This window comes from Mya arenaria, chromosome 2 (genome assembly GCF_026914265.1).
Source record: "Mya arenaria isolate MELC-2E11 chromosome 2, ASM2691426v1".
In the NCBI taxonomy this organism is placed as follows: domain Eukaryota; kingdom Metazoa; phylum Mollusca; class Bivalvia; order Myida; family Myidae; genus Mya; species Mya arenaria.
In genome coordinates this window covers 64,332,833-64,354,337 of record NC_069123.1, presented here as the reverse complement: position 1 = coordinate 64,354,337, position 21,505 = coordinate 64,332,833, and the positions used below count along the sequence as shown (strand labels likewise).

At 33.3% G+C, this 21,505-nt stretch overlaps 2 protein-coding genes across 3 annotated transcripts in view; one reads left to right on the top strand and one right to left on the bottom strand.

The window, feature by feature from the left end:
• Window positions 1-6: 6 nt before the first annotated feature.
• On the bottom strand, window positions 7-11,061 carry LOC128212869 (splicing factor C9orf78-like). 2 transcript variants are annotated; one of them, XM_052918250.1, is made up of 10 exons: window positions 10,948-11,061; window positions 8,323-8,437; window positions 8,099-8,157; window positions 7,838-7,924; window positions 7,299-7,370; window positions 6,111-6,245; window positions 4,943-5,076; window positions 4,643-4,729; window positions 1,229-1,325; window positions 7-734 (listed from the first exon to the last, which is right to left on the bottom strand). In XM_052918250.1, coding segments are annotated over exons 1-10 (882 nt in total). In that variant the 5' UTR covers window positions 11,043-11,061; the 3' UTR covers window positions 7-733. The 2 variants fall into 2 exon arrangements, with proteins under 2 accessions (XP_052774210.1, XP_052774218.1); XM_052918258.1 differs by lacking the exon at window positions 1,229-1,325.
• A 2,107-nt stretch (window positions 11,062-13,168) lies between these two features.
• The window catches only part of LOC128212853 (receptor-type guanylate cyclase Gyc76C-like), a 169,570-nt gene continuing 161,233 nt past the window's right edge, over window positions 13,169-21,505 (top strand). The window contains exon 1 of the mRNA XM_052918226.1: window positions 13,169-13,219. The gene's annotated coding sequence lies outside the window, so the exon portion shown is untranslated. The remainder of the gene's footprint in view (window positions 13,220-21,505) is intronic.

Sequence of the window (21,505 nt, the reverse complement as noted above, 5' to 3'; positions counted from 1 at the left end):
CCTGACCTCAGAGCAATCATTTTCATGCCTATTTTTTAACTATCAATGATATTTTTATGATGAATTGAAACAGTGTGTAATTGATACTAGACTTGTTTAATTGAGAACAAAAAATCCTTTGAGCAGCAACACTTTTGCCTTGGAAAATATAAAATTTACAATGTATTCTCTCAAGTACTTATTCATTAATAACAGTTCATAGCATTTAGGATACTTGTTAAGTTTGATTGCATTCTGTCAAACAGTTGCTTCCTCATGTAGGGCAAAGAACAGATCATGTCTTACAGAATTTGTATATAAATAAGGGCAGTGTTATATCCTTAAAAAAACAATCATTACTTGTTTGTTTTTCAACTCTGACATGAATAAAGAGTTCTTTAAGCCTTTTATATTACTCCTGAGTTTGTGAAAACATATTACACTGTTGACAACAACACATAACTGCCATGAACGTTGTTAGAGCGCAAACCATTGATGTCTTAATGTCCTAAACATGTACCAGACCCAACAAGGCATTTAATCAAAGCACTGTGTAACAGAAATCATTCCCAATGTTACTTCCGAGTCACATTATATCACAATATAGGACTTGGAACAGAAGCAGACACTGTAGAAAATCGCCAGGACATAGAATGATGATATTGTCCGTCATCTTCTCATCTGTTTCTTGAATTTGTTGAAGTGAAAGTTGTCTGTGGCCTTTTCATCTGGCTGGACAGTGAGGGGTCGATTATCTGCAACAGAGCAATGTGTGAATAGCTGTTAGATGACCAAAGAGTGTGAATAAATGATGTCTTAAATTGTTTCTATGTTTTGGTTTTCAACAAATCATTGTTTTTAAATAAACCTGCTGTGAAAAAAGACTGAGAGACAATGGTCACAACTCTCATTTTTGTAAATAATGAAAAATAGAAAGACTTAAAATAAATCACCTATCAGATTAAAATCAAATCCTAAATACGCTCTGCATGTGGATCTGAAGTCAGCACACAGAAGGTCACCTTGTGAGTTGTGACAACCTTTGCGCCAGCCAATGAGAAACCTTTTTTCATTTTATTGAAAGTAAGTGAAGAAATCTTGATCCAATATTCAGCTGGGATTCCGAAATGGTTTTAAAGGGACTGTACACCATATTGGCACCAAATAAAAGTTTTTTTCTGTAACGAATCTCGGGACAATTATTTGATAAAATGTTTTACTCTTTGATATCATAATTGTAAAGAAATACCATAATGGAAAAAAAAATCGAGTCGGAGACCGGGTTCCAACCAGTGTCGCCAAAATTGCAGTCCAGTGCTGTATCCACTGTGCTACGTAGGCTTGCCCTAAACGATTAGAATATTTAAGCAATATACCTAACTTGGTAATATCATGTGATAACATTTAAATAAAGCCAATCACGCATAAGGAATGAATTCTACTAGGTAGACATACCTGGTAATCTTTATTAATGAAAAAATACGAAAAAACTGCAAAAAATAAATTAATTGTAAACTTCAGTTACGGTAGTAAGTTTCAATGCATTGTACACATCGATACCAAGTTTATGTCAGTTTTCGACAATTTTTGTTTGTTTCCGCTATTTCATCATACGGAGTACAGCCCCTTTAATAATTTATGCAAACTTCCATATTGATTTGCTTTTTTCCGATTAGCTTAGAAATGTTTTTCTCCAGACTGCAAGGCAGAAAGTTTAAGGTTGGAGTCTTCAATACAAAACCAGAAACTTTTGTATGAAATATTTTTACACAAAAATCTTTAATCAAAAGTAGTTGTCAGTGGATTATACCATGGTATTTAGGTAGTTTAAAAAATGTGTAGCATTGATGCTGACTTTATTCCAACTGCTATGAATAGAGTTAATTGAATTTAAGATTATTCACAAAATACATTATATTCAGTCATCAGTTCTTTGTAAAAGCAAGTTAGAACAATCACTGCAGCCATAAATCACTCCATAGGCTTTCTTAGGAAACTTTAAAATTCTAGGTTTTCCAACAAACACTTATATTGTATGATATATATTTTTTGGAGTTTTTTTTAAATTTCATTCAATGAAAGCAAAAACTTCAAATCAGGTTGAGAGTGTTTTCTTGTTTTCATCCACACATTAACTCCAATATGAGATGGGTTTCCAGTAGAATGGATGTTATTGCTTGATAAGTTCTGTGTGGATAAATGACAACACTGTCCACTGATACTGCACACCATTTAATGAACGTTATCATTGACAACATGGTAAAAAGTAGTTATTTCACCTTTAAATGGAATGTATATAATCCCAAAACCTTGTGGGTGCTGTATCTATCGTATAACATATTCTATTTGCCCATCATGTATAATTTATTTTATTTATAAAAACGACCAATCCTAGTTTCTGTAAAAATAAAAGGGCTTGTAAAAGGAAATCCATGCAAAAAAATAGAATAAGAGCTGTCACTGTCAGTGACGATAACTCCTGATGAGCGAGACAGGTCAATGGAATATGCCTACAGTCAGGACGAGCAAAGATGAACTATTAGCAGATATGCAGCAACCCCCTGGCATGATTGTCTACTTCCAAGTGTGGGTGAGCAATGAACTATTAGGTAGGGATTTGGGACTTGCACATGACACATCCAGAGATGAGGTCTGAGTCTCCACCCAACACATCGCCTTTATAACAAAGCTACAGACTGGACAAGACCACCTATACCCTATTTACATATATACAGCCTTTCATAATGATTTACCTCTGAGCGCAACCTTGACCTTGGTTGTGTACAACACATCACATCTATGCCTACCATCTATTTTAGGTTATTTCAACATTAGGCTCTTGGTTTTTGTACACCCGTTTTATAAAAAGGAGACATATAGATTTATCTGCGGCATACTGAAGGGCGGTGTCCAGTATGTTGTCTGCTCAATAACTTTAGAAGCCTTTGTCGAATTATCACCAAATTTGGTCAGAATGTGTATTGGCATAATTTCTTGAACAAGTTTAATAACAAGCCATGTCACCTTAGTAACTACAGAGTTATCACCCTTTAATTATAAAAAATACCTCAATTTGGTCTTGTCCACTCAATAACTTTAGAAGCCTTTGTCAAATCACCACCAAATTTAGTCAAAATGTGTAATGGCATAATATCTTAGACAAATATAATAACCAGCTATATAACTGCAGTCAATTGAGAGTTATTGTCATTTCATTAAAGAAAGTACCCCAAATCACTTTTCAGGCCTATGTCAAATCATCACCAAATTTAGTCAGAATGTTAATGGACATTAAATTTTGTACACGTTCAGTAACCAGCTATAAATTGCTCTTAAAGGTGACCACCCTTGGGCATAATTACTCAGATAATGCTTGAGTCCTTTGAGTGTTTTTGCCATTTAATTATAGAAAATACCTAAAATATATCATGTCCAATCATTTACTTTAGATGCTTTTGCCCAATAATCATTAAATTTGGTAAGAATGTGCAAAGGAATAATATTTTGGATAAGTTTACAAGCCTTATTGCTTGGGTCACTCAAAAGTTATCGCCAAATTTGGGCAATGTGTATGGGCAGATTATATTCATCAGGTTCGATAACAAGACATGTCACCTCAGTCACTCCCAAATTATGACCCTTGAATTGGAAAAAAAAAACTTTCGCTTTCTAAATTTGGCTTAATGAACAACCACTTGAGACAAAATGCCCTTAAATAAGGACAAGCATATTTTGTCTGATGGCAATTATGTGTGTGTGTCGTAAATCACCAATGATAATTTAGTGAGAAGTAGCTAATTTTACACAGAACTAAGGTCATTTTGAAACCCCTGGAAGCATGGTCAATTTGAACCACAGGGTTGAATTCGAGCAAACATGGTACAGTACCACCAGTCTATGATACCACATATCCAACCTCGAGGCCTAGCAGAATTGGGAAAGAAGATTTAAGAACAAAAAACCTATATAAGTATTTATAAAACAGTGGGTGGTGTGAATCTGGACCCCACAGGACAATACGAGCAAGCTTGGTTATACTTATCATTTTCAGGCCATTGGACTTGGAGTATTCGGGCAAACTTGGTATAGGACCACTAGTCAATGCTACATACATGTACCAAATATCTTAGCTCCACATCTACCAGTACCAAAATTAAAAAAGAATATTTTACTTTTTTTCTTATTTAATTATATGTTAACCATATTATATAAGCACCATAGGGTCACCATGAGCAAACTTTGTAGTGGACAACTTGTCAATGCCACATATCAAATATCGAATTGCTATAAGACAATGTAAAATTGTAAAGCTCTGTTTTGCCTCTCCAGTTTCCACCATGTTTTTCCAACATACGTCTTTGTGAAACAAGTGACAAGTGACATTATAATATGAGCAAACTTGGTAGAGGACCACTATTTAATGCTACAGTTCTACGCCAACTAGAATAGAAAAAAAGAATTTTGTTGAAGTGTTTAATAGTACCAAGCTGAGCTTAAAATTATGATAATAGTACATTTATAGATTAGTTTGTGCTTCATGGCGTATGTAAGAATCCAGGAAAACCCCAGAGTTTTAACAAAGTGGATGCAGTGACAGATGAACACTGTGCATGTATATTGCAGTATCTTAAAGGTTGCCTTCTACTATTTTCAAAGTGCCCACCTGGTCTGTCTGCTTCCCCAACTTTAGCCTTCTTAGCTGGGACTGGTTCCTCTTTCTTTGACGCAGGTTTAGCATCTTCTATAGTGACTGAAACACAGGTTTATGTAATCATAGAAATTGTTTCACTTAAAACAATTGACATGTATTGGGTAATATAGATGAAACCATTTCTAACTCCACATAGGAGCTAGTTCCCTATTCTGTACAGTAATCACTGCAGACACCCATATCATTCGTTTATTTACTTTATGGAATATCAAAACAAGGTTATTAACAATTTTATACTTTGCCCTGACTTACACCTATTATGTTGGACAAAGTTGACAGCCATGTTGGTTGGCACAAACTCCGAGATCTTGTCCTTCTTCCTTCTCCGTTCCTCAATCAGTCGCTGTTTTGCCTCTTCAGTCTCCTCAATGTTACGGATCTTGGCACTAAAAACAAGACAGGGAGCAATACATATTTTTTTCTTAACATACATAAAATGTTACTATCATTTATCTTGGATAGAAAACTGATCGATGAATAATTGATTATTTTCATGCTTGTGTAAACACACATCATTCCTTGCATTTTGGCTTCTTCAATTTTTTTCAAATAGCTTATAGTTTATGCCATTCAGTGATTCTTTGACAAGTTCAGGTTACTTAAATACATATAAGTTTTGAGTATCTATATTTTTATAAATTTATTAAATATTCTAATTATTCACATAATCACTATCAATAGTTGCTCATGTATATTGAACTTTTTGATTATCACAGAGAGAAATTTTCCTTAATTCTGGTACAATTACGATATGCTTACACTATAATCTTGACTGGACTCAGAGATGGAGGTCTAGTGTACATTTGGGTCATTTATTTGGTAGGTGACTCATGTTTTGAAGCAGATACATAATCATTATAAAAAGAGAAACATATTGATTTACCTTGTTGGCAAAAGTTAAAAATGTTACAAGACACAATATCATACAACTTGGACAATGAAACAGGAGGAATGTTACTGGAACAATACATACTGCTGTTGCTTACTGAAGTTTATAATTCATTGGTTATAAAATTATTTTTCTCTGATAATGAGTATTTAACATAACTAGTCCTATGAAAAATTGAATTGACAATTTCCGGAATATTTTTATTGTTAGGGGAAAAAGCTGATATTCGGCAGAAATATCAATAAAAAGAGTTCATTGTACATCTATGCGTAGAGACTAAGAAAGTAAACGAATTCTGAACATGACCGTCTGTGTCACTCATTCAAGATAAAGGTTACAGAGAAATGAAATCTTTTACACTGTCTCGCTTAAAATATAACAACAGCAACAATTACACTTATATTTGAGCATTTAATCCTTTTAATAGAACAGTGGATATTTCCCACATATTAGCATTTCATCCTTTAAATCAAACAGTGGGAGTGTTTTTTGCGAGTTACTGTTTTACTCAAATATAACTGAACCACTTACTCGATTCCAAGGTCGATTTCCGGGATTCCAGAGAGCATCTGGCTGGACAACATGTCCTCCGATTTCTTGAATCGTGAGGTGATGGACTTCAGCTGGTCAGGAAGCTCAAACAACTTGTTACCAGACACATTAGATCTGAAATATCAACATTAACTTAAATTAAACCCCTATGTTCAATGAGGCATCATAGGCAAGATAAGTAATGTCTGCAACCAGATGTTATTTTTACAGTCTGCAGTCTCATTCAACACAAATTGTCTTAAATGTGAAAACTCATTATATTCAAAAGTATGTACATAAATAGAAATGATTTTTTTTTATTTTAGAGTTCAGCACAGTTAAGCAGTTATTAACATTGTTACATTGTTTTTATACTTATAATGATCACATGACCCATCTTGTTTTGAGTGTTCTACAACCATTACATATTTTTTCGCCATACTAATTAAGTGTCAAACTTATTACCAAAATAAAAAATACTATCTACATTGGCGACAGATGTGTCATGAGATAAAAAAAAATGTTACATTCGTTGCCTTTAAATACAAAAATACAATGTACAGTGTTCTCAATAAGAACCGGCTGCCGGCCAAAATGGACATTTCAAATGGCAATAGGGCCGGTTCAAATTTGGAAAACTAAATGAATTTTCAGTAGAAAAAGTAGAAGCTGGTCGGTTACTTTACCATTTGAGACGGTTCAACCGAAACTTATTGAGAACCCTGAATGTATAAAACTTGTTTCATAAATCATTGTAGTAAATGGCAACTCCTAAAGGATCCTTAATTTTGCTGAATGAATTTATTTTTTTTCAATACAATGATGTTTTTTCCTAAATCCAGTGCAAAATTAATGATTTTTTTTACAAATGAATGCTTCTGACTTTCATCACAAAATCCTGTGATGCAGCTCAACAAATATCATGTATGATTGTTAACATGATCTATATGAGCATATACTGTTTGGACCAGGAGCAGTCCAACACAATATTTATCATGTATAAATGTTTACTTAATTCACTAAGAGTATACATTCTGTCCGAACAAGGAGCTGTCCGTAACAATAACTATTATGTATGACTATATACTTAATTCATATAGAATATAGATACTGTCCGGATCAGGAGCTGTCCGACACAATATTTATCATGTATGAATGGTAACTTAATATACATTAGCATATACATACTGTCCAGGCCTCAAGCCGTCCTCCGTCACATGACCTTTCCTTCTCTTCAGCTCCTCCTCAACAAACTTCTGCCTGCACAATAACAACGAAATAATATAAGTATTAAAACAGAGTATTATGTTTTCACCACTAGTGCACATAATGCCATTTGTAGTTTACACATGTATGTAAAATATTGTCATTGTTTTTATTCCTATTAACATTAATTTTCTACACAATAATTCATTTTCAGATCTGCTTGGAACAGACCATGCACACCATAGACTGACATATTTCATAACCATGGCATGAGACCATGCACACATTATTAGTGCTGATGCCCATGTAACTGTTTAAGAATAATATTTTTGTTCCAATGATTGTTTAATTGATTTTGCTTTACCATTTACTGACACAGAGCGTAATTTGAAATCACAAATGAGTCAACATCAAAGAGTTCAAAAGAACATTCCAATTTAAATAAGTTTGTATTAAACTAATTTGAATTTTTGAAATTTTCATTATTTAAATTGCCTTACAGATTAACTGAGTGTACTCACATCTCTGCGTCTTCATCTCTTTTGTTTGTTTCTGCTGCAAAAGCTGTTCCAATGGCTTCCTTTTCTTCCTCAGTGAGCTGTGTACCACTTTATAATAAATACAAACATGGGCTGAAGAAACGATGATGATGAACAAATGATTGTTTTAATAAACCCAATAGTTTTATCAAAAGCAATTGTTACTTAAATTAAGTAATAGGGCTTGATGAGCCAGAACTTAACTCGCCATTTCAATTAAATATAAATTCGGTTAAGTTGTACCTTGACTTTAATGCTTTCATGTCGATGTAGCCCCCAGTTTGCATTTTAAAGGGATCATGCTGCAATAAAATAGGACTTACATAACAATAGAACTAAACAAACATATTTCTATACAAAGATCATAAATAATATATACTGGTAACATACACAGACATCAGCTACATTGTAATATGTATTTGAGGTGATAAAGTGTACAGTGAATGTCAAATAAAATGTTCACATACACTGTCCCTCTCCTCTGTCTTAGGTATTTTCTTGCCCAATGCCAGGCCGACTATGTCCACTCCCTTCTGTCTCTCCCGCGTCTTCTGTAACTCTTTTATGTCCCCAAGCTTTGTGCTGGAAAATGCAGTATTGGATAATTAAGTCACCATTTTATATGATATTTTTAAAAGTTTATATGATATCACAACTTCAGCAAATTTTAAGACTATTTTGCTGACAATTTGTTCATAATCACTAAATCAGTCAATGTATTAAGTTGGTGGAATAACAACACAGCATATTGGCTACTAATACCACATAGTCAAAATAATTGTTTGTCAAATCATGTTTTCATATGTTTGATGGGTTATAGGGCATTTATAGAATTTCCAAATATATATTTTTTGACTACACTACCATAATACTGGTTTGACAATATAGTTATACATAAAAGGTGGCCATGACGGAGTGTTCAAGCATATTTGGCTCTGGAAATTATTGTTACTAATTGTTATGCCATTTGACAATCTATTTTTAGTCCATGTTTACGCAATTTTAGACCAATACTGTGTGCAAATACAGTTTACATGTTGTTTTGACTTTGAAATTTGTTTATGTTGATTGATTTGCAAATGTATGCTACAAATTGGTATAAAGGAATGAAAACATTCATTGTGATAAGCTATTCACTAAATGTTCATACCAGTATGTTATTTTTATGTTCTTCTTTGAATGCCCAAATGCATTGTGACCATTTGTCTGACAAGGATAATAATATTATTTAAAATACAATTATTGCGATAGAGTTACAATTAATTCCATCATGAGTGTTTATAAACTAGCTTATATATATGTTACTTTCGATATAATTTCTACATTTTTTTTACTTTCAACCACAGGTCTCATAAAAGGCTAAAGTTACAGAGCTAAAATACCAGTTATGGACTAGATCTCAGACACTCTTTTTTCAAGATGCCTTCCTGATCTGTTTAGAGATCTGACACATTTTTCTGTAAAGCCAGCTCTTTTTCAGTTGGAAACATTAAAAAATGAATGAAATACAATAGAATATCTTTGTTTCCTGTTGTTCAGAAATTTGTAATGGTTCATGTTGCTATTTCGCTGCAATCTTATATTCAAACACCAATAAGATTTACCAGACTAATGCATCCACTATGTTTCAGACAAATTCAAGTAAAAACTGACTACAGTCATTGAAATTAGACTTCTGGATGAACAAGCCCGAATTCATATACTATAAGTATAGTCTAAAATAATATACGTGTTATACAGGATTCTTCCAATCCCTAACGTCTAAACGGGAATGTGCAAAAAACGGGGGTGTTTTAAAAATATTGAAATTGTTTTAAGTGAAGTATTTTATGGTTGAAATTGATCTTAAAGAGTTATATTCATATTTTACCATGTAAGTGAAATGTTATTTTGCACTAAACAAGCATTTAATGCATTAAAACAAGTTGTTTACCTTTCCAATAAAACGAAAGTTGACTGACACAGACAACAATTATGCGAAGGGGAACAACTCGATACAATCGTAATAGCTCGGCCTCCTCCGACAAAGCTTCGAGATAGACCTCGTTGTACAATTGTAACAACTCGGCCATGGCCGAAAAGTTCCGAGCGATTTAAAACTGTGCCCTAAAGCCTTGCAGGTGCCCTTCATGTATATATCGTTATGTTTTTGACAGAATGAAATGAAAAAAAGCCGTCAAACTCATAAATATAAGTTGGATATTTATTTTTTTGTGTACGGAACTAATATAAAATAACATTATCTGGTAATATTTCTTGTTTTTATGATATTTTATAGACGCTATATGCTTTAACCCGGAATCCTGATCGGAACAACTACCCGTCAACGTACAATTATTTGGACTAACTATAAGTATAGCTTGGCATCAAATCTTTTAACAAGCCCTCCTATATAAAATTCAGAATTTGAGCAAGCCCGGAAGACATTTTACCAGTGCAGGGCTTGCAGACAAGTTTGTGTTAATTTCGACCACTGTGACTATCACAAATTTTCATTCTATCCTCACTTGGTTGTACTTTGGAACAGTTTGCCAAATCATATTGTCACTATCCCTACCCCTGACACATTCAAGGTGGCTGTGGCAACCATTAAGCACTAGATAAGCGAGCAATGTTTTTATCTTTTTACCAGCTCACCAATCACTTTTTATCATGTTACCTAAATTGTGTTTTCCTTTATACCCCAGTTCTCACTTTTCTGATGTGATTTGCTTCATCAGTGTTTTATTATTTTTTCACTAACAAGCCGGCGCGCACCGTTCATGTCAGTAACACTCGGAAGAGGAGTTGACATTAAACAGAGATAGATAGATAGATAAAATTAGACGAGTGGAACTTTTTCTGAAGCAATGTACAACACAGATAGCTGATTCATCTTTGACAGAAACTCGTTTTTCATTTAAAGCCATTCGAAAATGGTGACTGTCCGTAATCTATTCCTGTCCGAGATGAAACTCCCCTAGTGGTATGCTGTAATATCTATGTATATTGTTATTTTTTGTTTATATCACGAAAACATATTACAAATCAAAAACTTACGTTCTTATGATTAACTGCATACATAATCATATTTCATCCTTTAAAATAAGTACCTTGTTTCAATTTCTGGATCGGAACCAATGTCACTATCTGAGGAGTTTCTCCTTTTTCTAAAGTTTTTCTTCTTCGATTTCTTGAACTCAGCCATCTTGATAGTTATAAATGGATAAAACGGCTTAAATACAAACGGTTGATAGAGTGTGTGTTGGGGAAGGGGTGTGAGGTAAACATACTATGGAAAAGAATACTTATTTGTATTCGTTCACAGAAACCTGAATGCTCGAGTGCGCAAAAATACATCCAATTAATTTAATAACTATGTTTTCGTCGCTTTAATTCTTACAAGCTGATACCGTCAATAACAAGATGAAATCCAACCCCCAATTGCAAGCAACAATTAAGGAACGTTTTCTTTACCCAGGACCCTTTTTGTATTCGAAAACACCTGGCAAAATGTTGCCCTTCGCTGGTTTTACTGTCATCTATAAATGTAGCTGTCGCCATCATTAGGTGGATTATTAAAGACATATACGTAAAGAAGTGAGCAAAGACTCGCAAACATTAACCTTTCACTGAATTGCATAAATACTCATGCAATTTTTACTCAAGTTGACACAACATTAGACATTGAACATTCAAAAACTAAAGCCGTGCTTGAATGTTGAATGGCCAATGTCGTGGCAGCACACTATTTACCCGCACGCACGCACATACGCACGCACGCATGTACCTACGCAACCACGCACGCACGCACGCACGCACGCACGCACGCACGCACGCACGCACGCACACACACACACACCTTTTACAAGGTCAGTTTAAATGCATGAGCTGTCACACATTCAATAGTAATATGCTGTAAGAGGCGGACTGAACTAGACGCCGGTTAGTTTAGTTTTTTTTCTAATTTCTTTCGGCTCGACTGTGACGAAAGTTGATAGCTTATTGAATCGCTCTTGTGTCCATTGCTTACGTAGAAGCAGGTATTGGTCTCCGTTATTCCAAAGGCCAAAGAAGTACCCCCCCCCCCCGGAGGAACTCGAACCCACAACCTCTCGGGTGAAAGGCGGACATGGGTCTTAATATCACCAGACCACTCTCACCCATAAGCCGGTTATAGTTCGTAATACTAACCAAAATAAGACCACGGCCTCTTTGTCTTCCTTGGTTTATTATTTCGAGTATATAACATTTGCGTTAACTCTGTATGACAATAATGAGGGATTTTTAACACTTCGAGATCAATACACCAAGCCCTTACACACCCTTTCAAACTTAAAATAAACGCAATTACCTTTTATCTCGAATGAGTCGTTTAGCATGTTATACACCAGCTTAAAGCTGCACTCTCACAGATTGAAAGTTTTGACAACTTTTTAATTTTTTGTCTTGGAACAAGTCAATTTTTGCGAAAATCCTTGGAAACCAGTTATATAAGACTGCTGACAAAAAATAGATCGCAGATTTTCATATTTAATTCAAATATTGATGTTTTATTTATTTTTCTTAAACCCATAAAACATTGATTTTGGAACGGAAATAGGAAAAACTACGCTCTGATTTTTTGTCAACAATCTTATATCAATGGTTTGAAGTTCATAACACAAAATTTGCTCTTTCCAAGACAAAAAATAAAAAAAGTTGTAAAAATGGTATATCTGTGAGAGTGCAGCAACAATGCATCTTTTTCCGTGAGTCATAAAAGATGAGCATTAAACGGGATACCAGAAGGCAGTAAATTTGAAATAATCTTAAATTTCAAAATATAGTGATGAACTTTGATAAATCTCCCATAAAGACAATACCGGACATTCACAGTTCGTAACCAATTAACAAACACAAGGGTTCGCAAAAACTACTCTTATATTTAAACTCTTATATTCTTATATATCTAGACTGGACGAACCGCTGGTCGATTTGAATAATACCTGCCACCCCATTGTACTGACTGGATCAAGATGAAGATTTAGTCATCTTACCTACATTCAGAAATAGTAACAGAGACTTGTCTGCACGCACATGTTCAATTAGCATTATCGGTGATGTCAATGCACTATTGACAATCATCGGAATGGTTCAAACACATCTTGGTAGATACCAAAGGGTCAGGAACAAATGCACAGTTCGTTCAGTACTGTATGGAGCATGGTTTGTTCCAAATAATCATAAATGTATTTAAGTCACCTTTTATGTAGATCGAGTGTTGGAAAGTGGATTTAAGTATTATTTATGTCGAATTATGACTGTTTTAATAATTATGCTGACCAATAACAGCACGTGTGAGAGGTCAGAAAGGCATGAGAAAGAATCCCAGGGAATATAACAGTATGTATTTCAAACCATTTTATTCACTTTGTATTGTATGATGTTATTTTACAGGCTATCATACTTTCCTAGTTTGTCGTTTGGCTCATATTTTTCATAAATTTCTCCAAAATCGCAAACAATTCACTTATAAATTTTATGTAAAAAAATAATCTTCTATTATTTATTATAAATCAGTGTGTGTTTACCACGTGATAAATTACGTCATATATGCTACGTCAGGAGGCAACATTTTGCTTAAAATGAAGATTTAAATCAAAGATAACTTTTCTTTTACAACACAATTTTAAATGAAATAGGGCAGTCTATGCCGCTTAAAGAGCCCTGCATTTGTTTTATTACCGAAATTTGATAAAGGTATTAGTTTCATCAAACACTTCGACAAACCTGTTTCCAAAATCATGTTTGGCGAAGTGTTTAAAAAAACTAATCTCTCAATCAAACTCTGGTTAAAGACCGAAAGCGGCGTAGACTGCGTTATGTTTTATTTAAAATGGTGAAGAAATAGTGAAGTTATCTTTGTTTAAAGTCTTTTTCAAATCAAAATATTGCCTTCCATAAATATCATTTATGGCACAATTTATCACGTGGTATACACACACTGTAAATAACTGCATCTACTAAACTTGATAATATATATTTTTGATCATTTTAAAGAAAGAAAGCCTCCTCTGGACCGCGTAGTCATTTTGGTCCTTCTGCTGTAGGTCGTTAAAATGTAGACTTTTATATACTTGCCAGTTCGACATACAATGCATACATTTAGTCACTTTTTAGGCTGACAACTTCATATTATAAAATAATGTTTGGATCCATTTGAGTGTGAAACATTAGTTGAACAATTCTTTTTAAACTTAACACATAGTTGATTATAACATGCTAGATTATTATAGTTATATTATGGTAAATTGCCTATAATACTATGACCGTGATAAGATATGTAAATATGTGTATAGTGTCTGTTGTAATTCTATAAAAATGGCCACATGCATACTTTTCATGTTGAACAATTGGCGTTTTGCTTAAAAATAGATGTATGTGTATGGGACTTTAATAAATAGTAAAAAATATAGTTACATGTAGGTAATTATAGAATTATAACGTGTAATGAATCAAAAGTATACACATAGAATACTATTTTAGTCAAAATGTATTAAATATACAAAATCTTTCTTTAAAAAACATAAACTCTTAACATGAGAGATACACTGAGTTAGAGCAGTTCATGACGAGGCCGACAATGTTGCGCCGATGCACCTAGCTCAATGCCTGTGGTGGTCAGTGCTCTTCAACTGAAGCTAGAAGATACCGCACTGCTTCTTGTATGTCTGGTTAATGACAACCACGTCTGTCGCTCCTGGCTGAGGCCTGCAGCATAAGTCTACGCAGTATCTATGCCTGTTACAAAATAATTCAATCAATGGTATAATATATTTTAGACGATAAAATACGTTAAAATGTATATATCAATGTGTCAAGTTAAAATTATACACCATAAAAACGCTAAAAGTGAGTACGCTGACATAACATAACAAAACATTTAACGAGAGTGAACGTTGACATTTCTACAGTATCTCTTGTTTTGAAGTTTTCTTTTGAAATCATGCAATTAAAAGCATCTAATTATTTAACATCGAGAACGCCACATCAAAACACTTGCAAGGAAAATTAATGGTATTTTGGGATAATTTCATAACAAATTGGTCAAGAGTGTGTACGTTGGCATGCCGTTTTTTGAAAATATTGTTTGAATGTTCTCAAAAAGTAAAACGTTCTAAAATTTAAGACAATACGCAAATGTTCGGTAAACTCAGTTATGAATGAGGGCGGTCGGAAGGCTAAGTATCGAATTTAGGAGTGAGTTAATATCGAAGAAATATGCAAACAACTTGCTATGTGCTCGTTTGCCATACTTCCTGTGTGGACGTTACCATGTGTGTGTCACTCACTGTTGCCCTTAAGCTGTTTGACACTCAGATGTAAAAAAGTAGTTATCTGACGAAGTGTGGAGTCTGTTATTAACTATGTATTCGAGTGAATACTTTTCAAAATGTGCTTAACAACGTTATTAATCTGTTGGCCAAATTTTGATCCCTCCTTTTAAATACTTCATGTAATGGAACTCTAATTTATCATACTATTATCGATCTAAAGTCAAGCAAATTGTTATTATATTCCATGTAAATCACCCATTGTATATAAGAACGAATATGAGCATTACAACTCAGACCTAAACAATAATCATTAATTACTTAATAAATTAACCTCAGTGGAATGTACATATTTCCTTTGATAAAATGTTTTGATGCATGTTCTCCTTAGTAATACATTGTAATATATATTTTATATGTTTGTAATGTATTCTAGATGTAATACTAAGTGGTATATTGACTACTATTATATGTATTATCATGTTGATGGATGATGAACTGTATGTTGACATCGAACTATTCTATTCTATTATATTCTATTCTATTTATAGTTCAAATGGATAAACAGCTATTGACTAGAAAACAATAAACATCACATCAAACTAGTACATTCAGCATTTAACAATAGACACTTTGAAATATAACATTACACAATGGTATAATATTAACATTTTACTGTGATAATAGTATTCACGATAAACCATCACAAATAAACACAGAACCAGCGTAAGTTTAATACCATGTTAAAATGTGCATCGAACTATCCTGATAAATAAGGAAAGAGTTTGAGAAATTCGTTTTAGATTTGAACGACCTCTCTGCAATCTTGTTCTGAGAACGGTGCTTGTAGCTCCCCATTTAAGAATATTTTGTTAAATTATTCGTTTTTTTGTCTTCCTGATAGAAGGCAGACTCAGGATTATTTAAATCTTTGAACTAATGCACAAGCTCTGGAAATGATACTTTTGATGAATTATTTTTAATATGTTTTTTATCAGATTGATATCATTATCGATTTCATCATTGTTGATCTAATTTCATGAAATTCGCTATTTCGTGTGGAAATAATTCCTTTCGCTTTTTAGTGCATTCTATATTTCTATATCAATACATTTAATATTGTTATTACTTGCCTTTGAGAAAGTATTTCTATGTTGTAAATTGTCGTGAATTCTTTTAAACAACAGGTCACAAACATTTGCTATTTTTCTCATAAAACATATATTTACGATATCTTTTAAGTTCTCAATGTTTCTGACATTTTGTATTGTAGTTGTTCAAAAAGGTAAGAAAATCATCATTAAGAATTGAATATTTCAAACTTTTCATCGCCCTATGTTTAATAAAGTTTTTTGCTATTTGAAGAATATTCCCTAATTTAAATGCCATTAAAATAACTTATTTAACGTGACCTTTACAACATCTGGCTCTATATAATGAAGAGCATTTCGCTCTTTCCCCAAATGCAGTCTATCAATGATAAGGTGGAATAGAGAAATCGTTTAAGTCATTACTCTAAATTGTAAAGATGATTGTATTCGAAAAGCCATAACTTTTTTTGTATTTTATTGCCGAGCGGTTTAAGTGAAGTATTTTGGTTTTGAAATGATCGAACCATAATGCCCTTTACAATGTAAAATTACCACCACTGAATTTAATACACTTATTCTCAATACATGAAAAATGCCCCCTTCATATCAAGATGAAAACGGTACACATATTATATTTATCAATGTAGCACCTATTCATTTAAAGAAAATAAATTGTCCCTATCATTTGTGCAGAGGTTTTATTCAAATGGTAATACTATATTTATCCACTTGAATACTACTTTGTCCTATACATACTTATGAAACGGCCTTCTAACCTTTTGCCAATTGTTCATGTGAAATCCATCGTTGTGAACTTGTTATATATAAACTCCACAACGCGTAGATTTCTATTTTGAATGTTAGGTTTCTGAAACCTATATAAAACACTACTTGAAATAAAATGATTTGCATAGTTTTATTTAAATGAGCTTTTCAAACTCCCATGCTGCGCATAAAGTTCAGTTTTGAAAGTGATAAATTATGTTACCTTAACTGTATTATATTTGGTACCTTAAAGGATAATTTACAAATGGAGAAGAAGATCTAGACCCACTGGTATTTTGTGATAATGAATAGTGCTATACACATTACATGTTATTGGCTATATATCATGTCAAACCTTTCAAGTACACATTTCAGAAGGTAGTACTTATGGACAGATATTTTTATATACTCAACTCAACTCAACTACTAGTATACTTTATTGTAAATAAAGGCCTCCGGCCCAGAATACAACATAACATTGTAAATAGTATATTATTTAAATAGTGCCCCCTTTCTATATCGATTATCTATCGGTTTTCAATAGCAATCATTATTTTTGAAACATAGTATGCTACTTGCTTTAAAGTGTATGCATCTTGGGAACTCATTAAGTTAATAAATGTTGAATGACATGTCTGACTATATATTACTTTAGAGTTACTTTGATGATCGGCCATGCATATAAAGAATCTAATTATTGCCCAGCAACTTGGTGTATAATGACAATAAACATCAAAACTATCACCATACTTCTGCCTAAGTAAACTTTCAAACAGAAGCAGCTAAGTTTCTAGCTGTTTCTGTCTTAATTTTATCGCATTATACACTTAAATGTTTAGCTATATTTCGTTATTGTTATTTCTTCTTTTCGGACATCAAGCCATATTCGGCCAATTATACAATTTAAACAGTATTTATTTTTAAGTTCTAAGCCGTAAAATACGGCAAAACGTGATATTCAGACTCAACAGAAATTTGTGCACAAAGTGTACATTTTCTAGCGTCTTTACTTACATTGGCTAAAATAATAATCTTGTCCAATTGGTTTCATTTTCATCACATTGTTTAAAACAACATCTTGTTAAATAACGAGAGTATTCCATTTTGGTTTGAGATGTAAGTTCATCATTGCAGGTTTGAACACACTGGTATCTTATTCCTTGTTTAATAATTGTATCCTAAAATAATAATACATTTCCATTACCAAGGCAGTTTTACAGATTTAAATAGATCCCACATAATTATGTATATGTTGAAGTTCATTTTTTGCCATCTACAGAAAATAGAGTGGGCGTTTCTCGGCCGCATAGCCCGCTTGATTTCATGCATTGATTTCTTACAATGTTGGTGTCTGTTGGTGCATTCGTCAGAATCAATCTACGTAAAATTAATGAACAGAACATTTGAAGAATCCTCGATTGCCATTGGCTAACACAAAAATGCAAAACCAAGTATAGGCTGCCATTTACTACTGACACGAGTTTCAAAAGTAAGCATTGGTCTTCAAAGACAATATTTAAACAAATAAAAAATTTGTTGAAGAGTTATACCTTTCAGCATCTTAGTTTAAACACTCCTAATGATTTGCCACACTTTAGTTCGTAATATTGCTTTCGTAAAAAGTGCATTTTTACAAGTAATGAAAGAGTTCCTTTAATATGTTTATTATATATTATTATTATTATTATTATTATTATTATTATTATTATTATTATTATTATTATTATTATATCACAGACTTTAGACAGTACTTGAACTAATGGTTATTTACTAAGTACATATTGCATCACTGGTTGGCACGGTGAAAACTTGAAGTTATATCAATTGAAATTAATTGTTTACCAGTATTATCTTGTTACTAAAGGTTTTTTTTTTTAATAGTCTTCCAAAACAGATATTTCATTCATGTGACTTTCATGATATAATATGTTCATGCTGTATTTGTTATAACTGCAACAGTCTGTATGAAAATGCGATTTCGCAGTTAAATTCCTTCATTATTTGCTCACCAGAAATACTTTTTGATTTACGAGGGTGTAATTTTACAGCAAGCAAGACAACACAAAACAAACCGTACCTATTCCAACTGCATAAAGTGATTACAAGCAAAATCAATGCTAATTTGCATTTTTAGAATAAGCCCCAACAAAGTCTAACAAGCACATAACAACATAAATAAAGGGGAGATGCCCTTTGGGCCGTTAAATGTATGGTTCTTGAACTTGGCACAACAACCTATTAACATTGAACAAATCTTCATGCCTTAAATAATTATGAAATATTACTGCTTGTCAATGGACGCAACTAAGGAACAACCGGTCGAGGAGTTATTGTTCTTAAAATGTACAAGGTCAACTTGACCATCATTTAATCCTTCCTGTTTGATTCACTTTTAAACAAAACAGTTTTAAATTTTACTGAAAAGGCAATTCATTTTCATAAAAACATGTCATGCCAATGTAGATAATTTGGGACCAATGGGCAACAGAGTTATGGTTTTTGAAAAGTGCTAGAACTTTTACCTGCTATAATTTAAAATTTCATTACACAAGTTTCCATATAGAGTGCTGAAAAACAGGTTTCTGTTGCAAGGGCGACAATTTGGAAACATGTGGCGGCATGGTTCTCATATAAATAATAAGTCCGCACTGTGATTTTTAATCATTTAAATTTAATTGCAAATCAAATCATATTGTTATTGTGGTCAAATGTTTGATGTTCAAGTTGATATCCTGAAAGGTTTAAACTTTTTTTGGAGGGGATAAGGGGGGGGGGTCGATGGACGGAGAAGAAACAGACACAAAAACAGATAGACGGACAGGATAATAACCGTAAGGAAGTAAGGCCAACCCCAATGTTTCTGGACCTTTATTATTCAATCACATACATAATAATGTCTGCACTCTACAAAACATGCATGATACATTTTTATTTGTGGAATGTATAGGGTTCATAGTGTCAACTATTTTAAGCAACAGATGCATGTTGCAGAAATGTAATGATTGTATTTTAAGTTTTGGACTTTTAGAGATACTTCTTGTTGACACTAGTCTGGTAATTAATTCTGCGCGCACATATAAGCTGAATTATGGTTTGACTCTGTCACATCCAGAAAAGTGTTGCTGACGAAAAGGGGAACTGTACCCAACCGTTTGGAAAGCGATGACTACTCGTTAAGAAGGAAAGTCTTCCCTTTATAGCCACCTCTCTGGAACTTTATCAGTAGCGGACAATACAGATATGTCTTCATCCAAGAAAGTCCCATGCCCAATGACCACTGAAAAAAATAAGATCTGCAGCGTTGCTCTAGTTAAAACCGAATTTATGCTATCAGGAAAAACATAGAAAGCCCCAGTAAGCAATGGTATTTAATGACACATTGGATCGGGTAAAACCATTTTGATGCGACGATCTGACTTAAGTAGTAAATGATCATTGTGAAATTCCTATTGAGACATTATGTAAGGATATATTAGGAGTGCGGTAAGTAAATAAGTATAAGAACTAACTTAAATCCTAACACTAGTTGTTATTAACTCAGTTTTTGTGTGATTAACTTATCATTATTTTAATCATGTTAGATGAATGTTCCTTCATTTCCTGTCTTTGTGGACGAAAACTAAAATAAGATCAAAGACGTAAACGTATTTATAGATAATATGCTTGTCCTCGTGTCTCCACAAATGGGATCGCCGAGAAAATATTTATTAAAATAATAAGAAAGCTGCATTTCGATATCCGTATATATTATTAACCACGCTTTAACGAAACGAGACAACATGTTGTTTATGGCATCATGGAGATGAACAATTCTACACCTTTTTAAAGGAGATGAAATTATCCTGAATGGTAAATTGGTAAATATAGGCCGTAACGAATGACAGTGAACTAACGCTGACATACATGTATTTATTTTGGTGAGATTTTGTTCTGAAAAAATCAAACCTAAATTACTCTTTTTGATAAATTATTTATGGCGGTTTTAATAGCTACATGTATAACGTTTTGCGTGAATCTGAGAAAGTGTTCTCTCGCCCCCCCCCCCCCGCCAAAACAATAGCAACAAAACAAACACAGCAGCTTAGTGTTCAAGCTCATGCCCCTGCCAATGGGATTGCAGAAAATATTCACATGCAACCATTTAAAAGAGCTCTTACAACTCAGATTACAACCGCAAAATTTCCCTTTAGTTATGCACTTGCTATTGCAAAGGCATTCGCAGGGCATTTTCCGATGAACACTAAGAAAGGCAGCATTTATTTTGGTATTCTTAGTATCCTTTGGTATTCTAAACAATAGCCACTTAATTGGTCAGAAGACCAAACATAAACAATTCTTACTTATTACTAATTTTGAAGTCATTACTATGTATTGTGTTATAAAAGCAATATCATTTAAGTTTGTGTGAATGCTGAGAGGTTGATATGAAGTGTTTTGTGGGCTTTGTTTAATAGTCAAGTGATCAAACTATCGCATTTCACTATATAGACACTGAAATG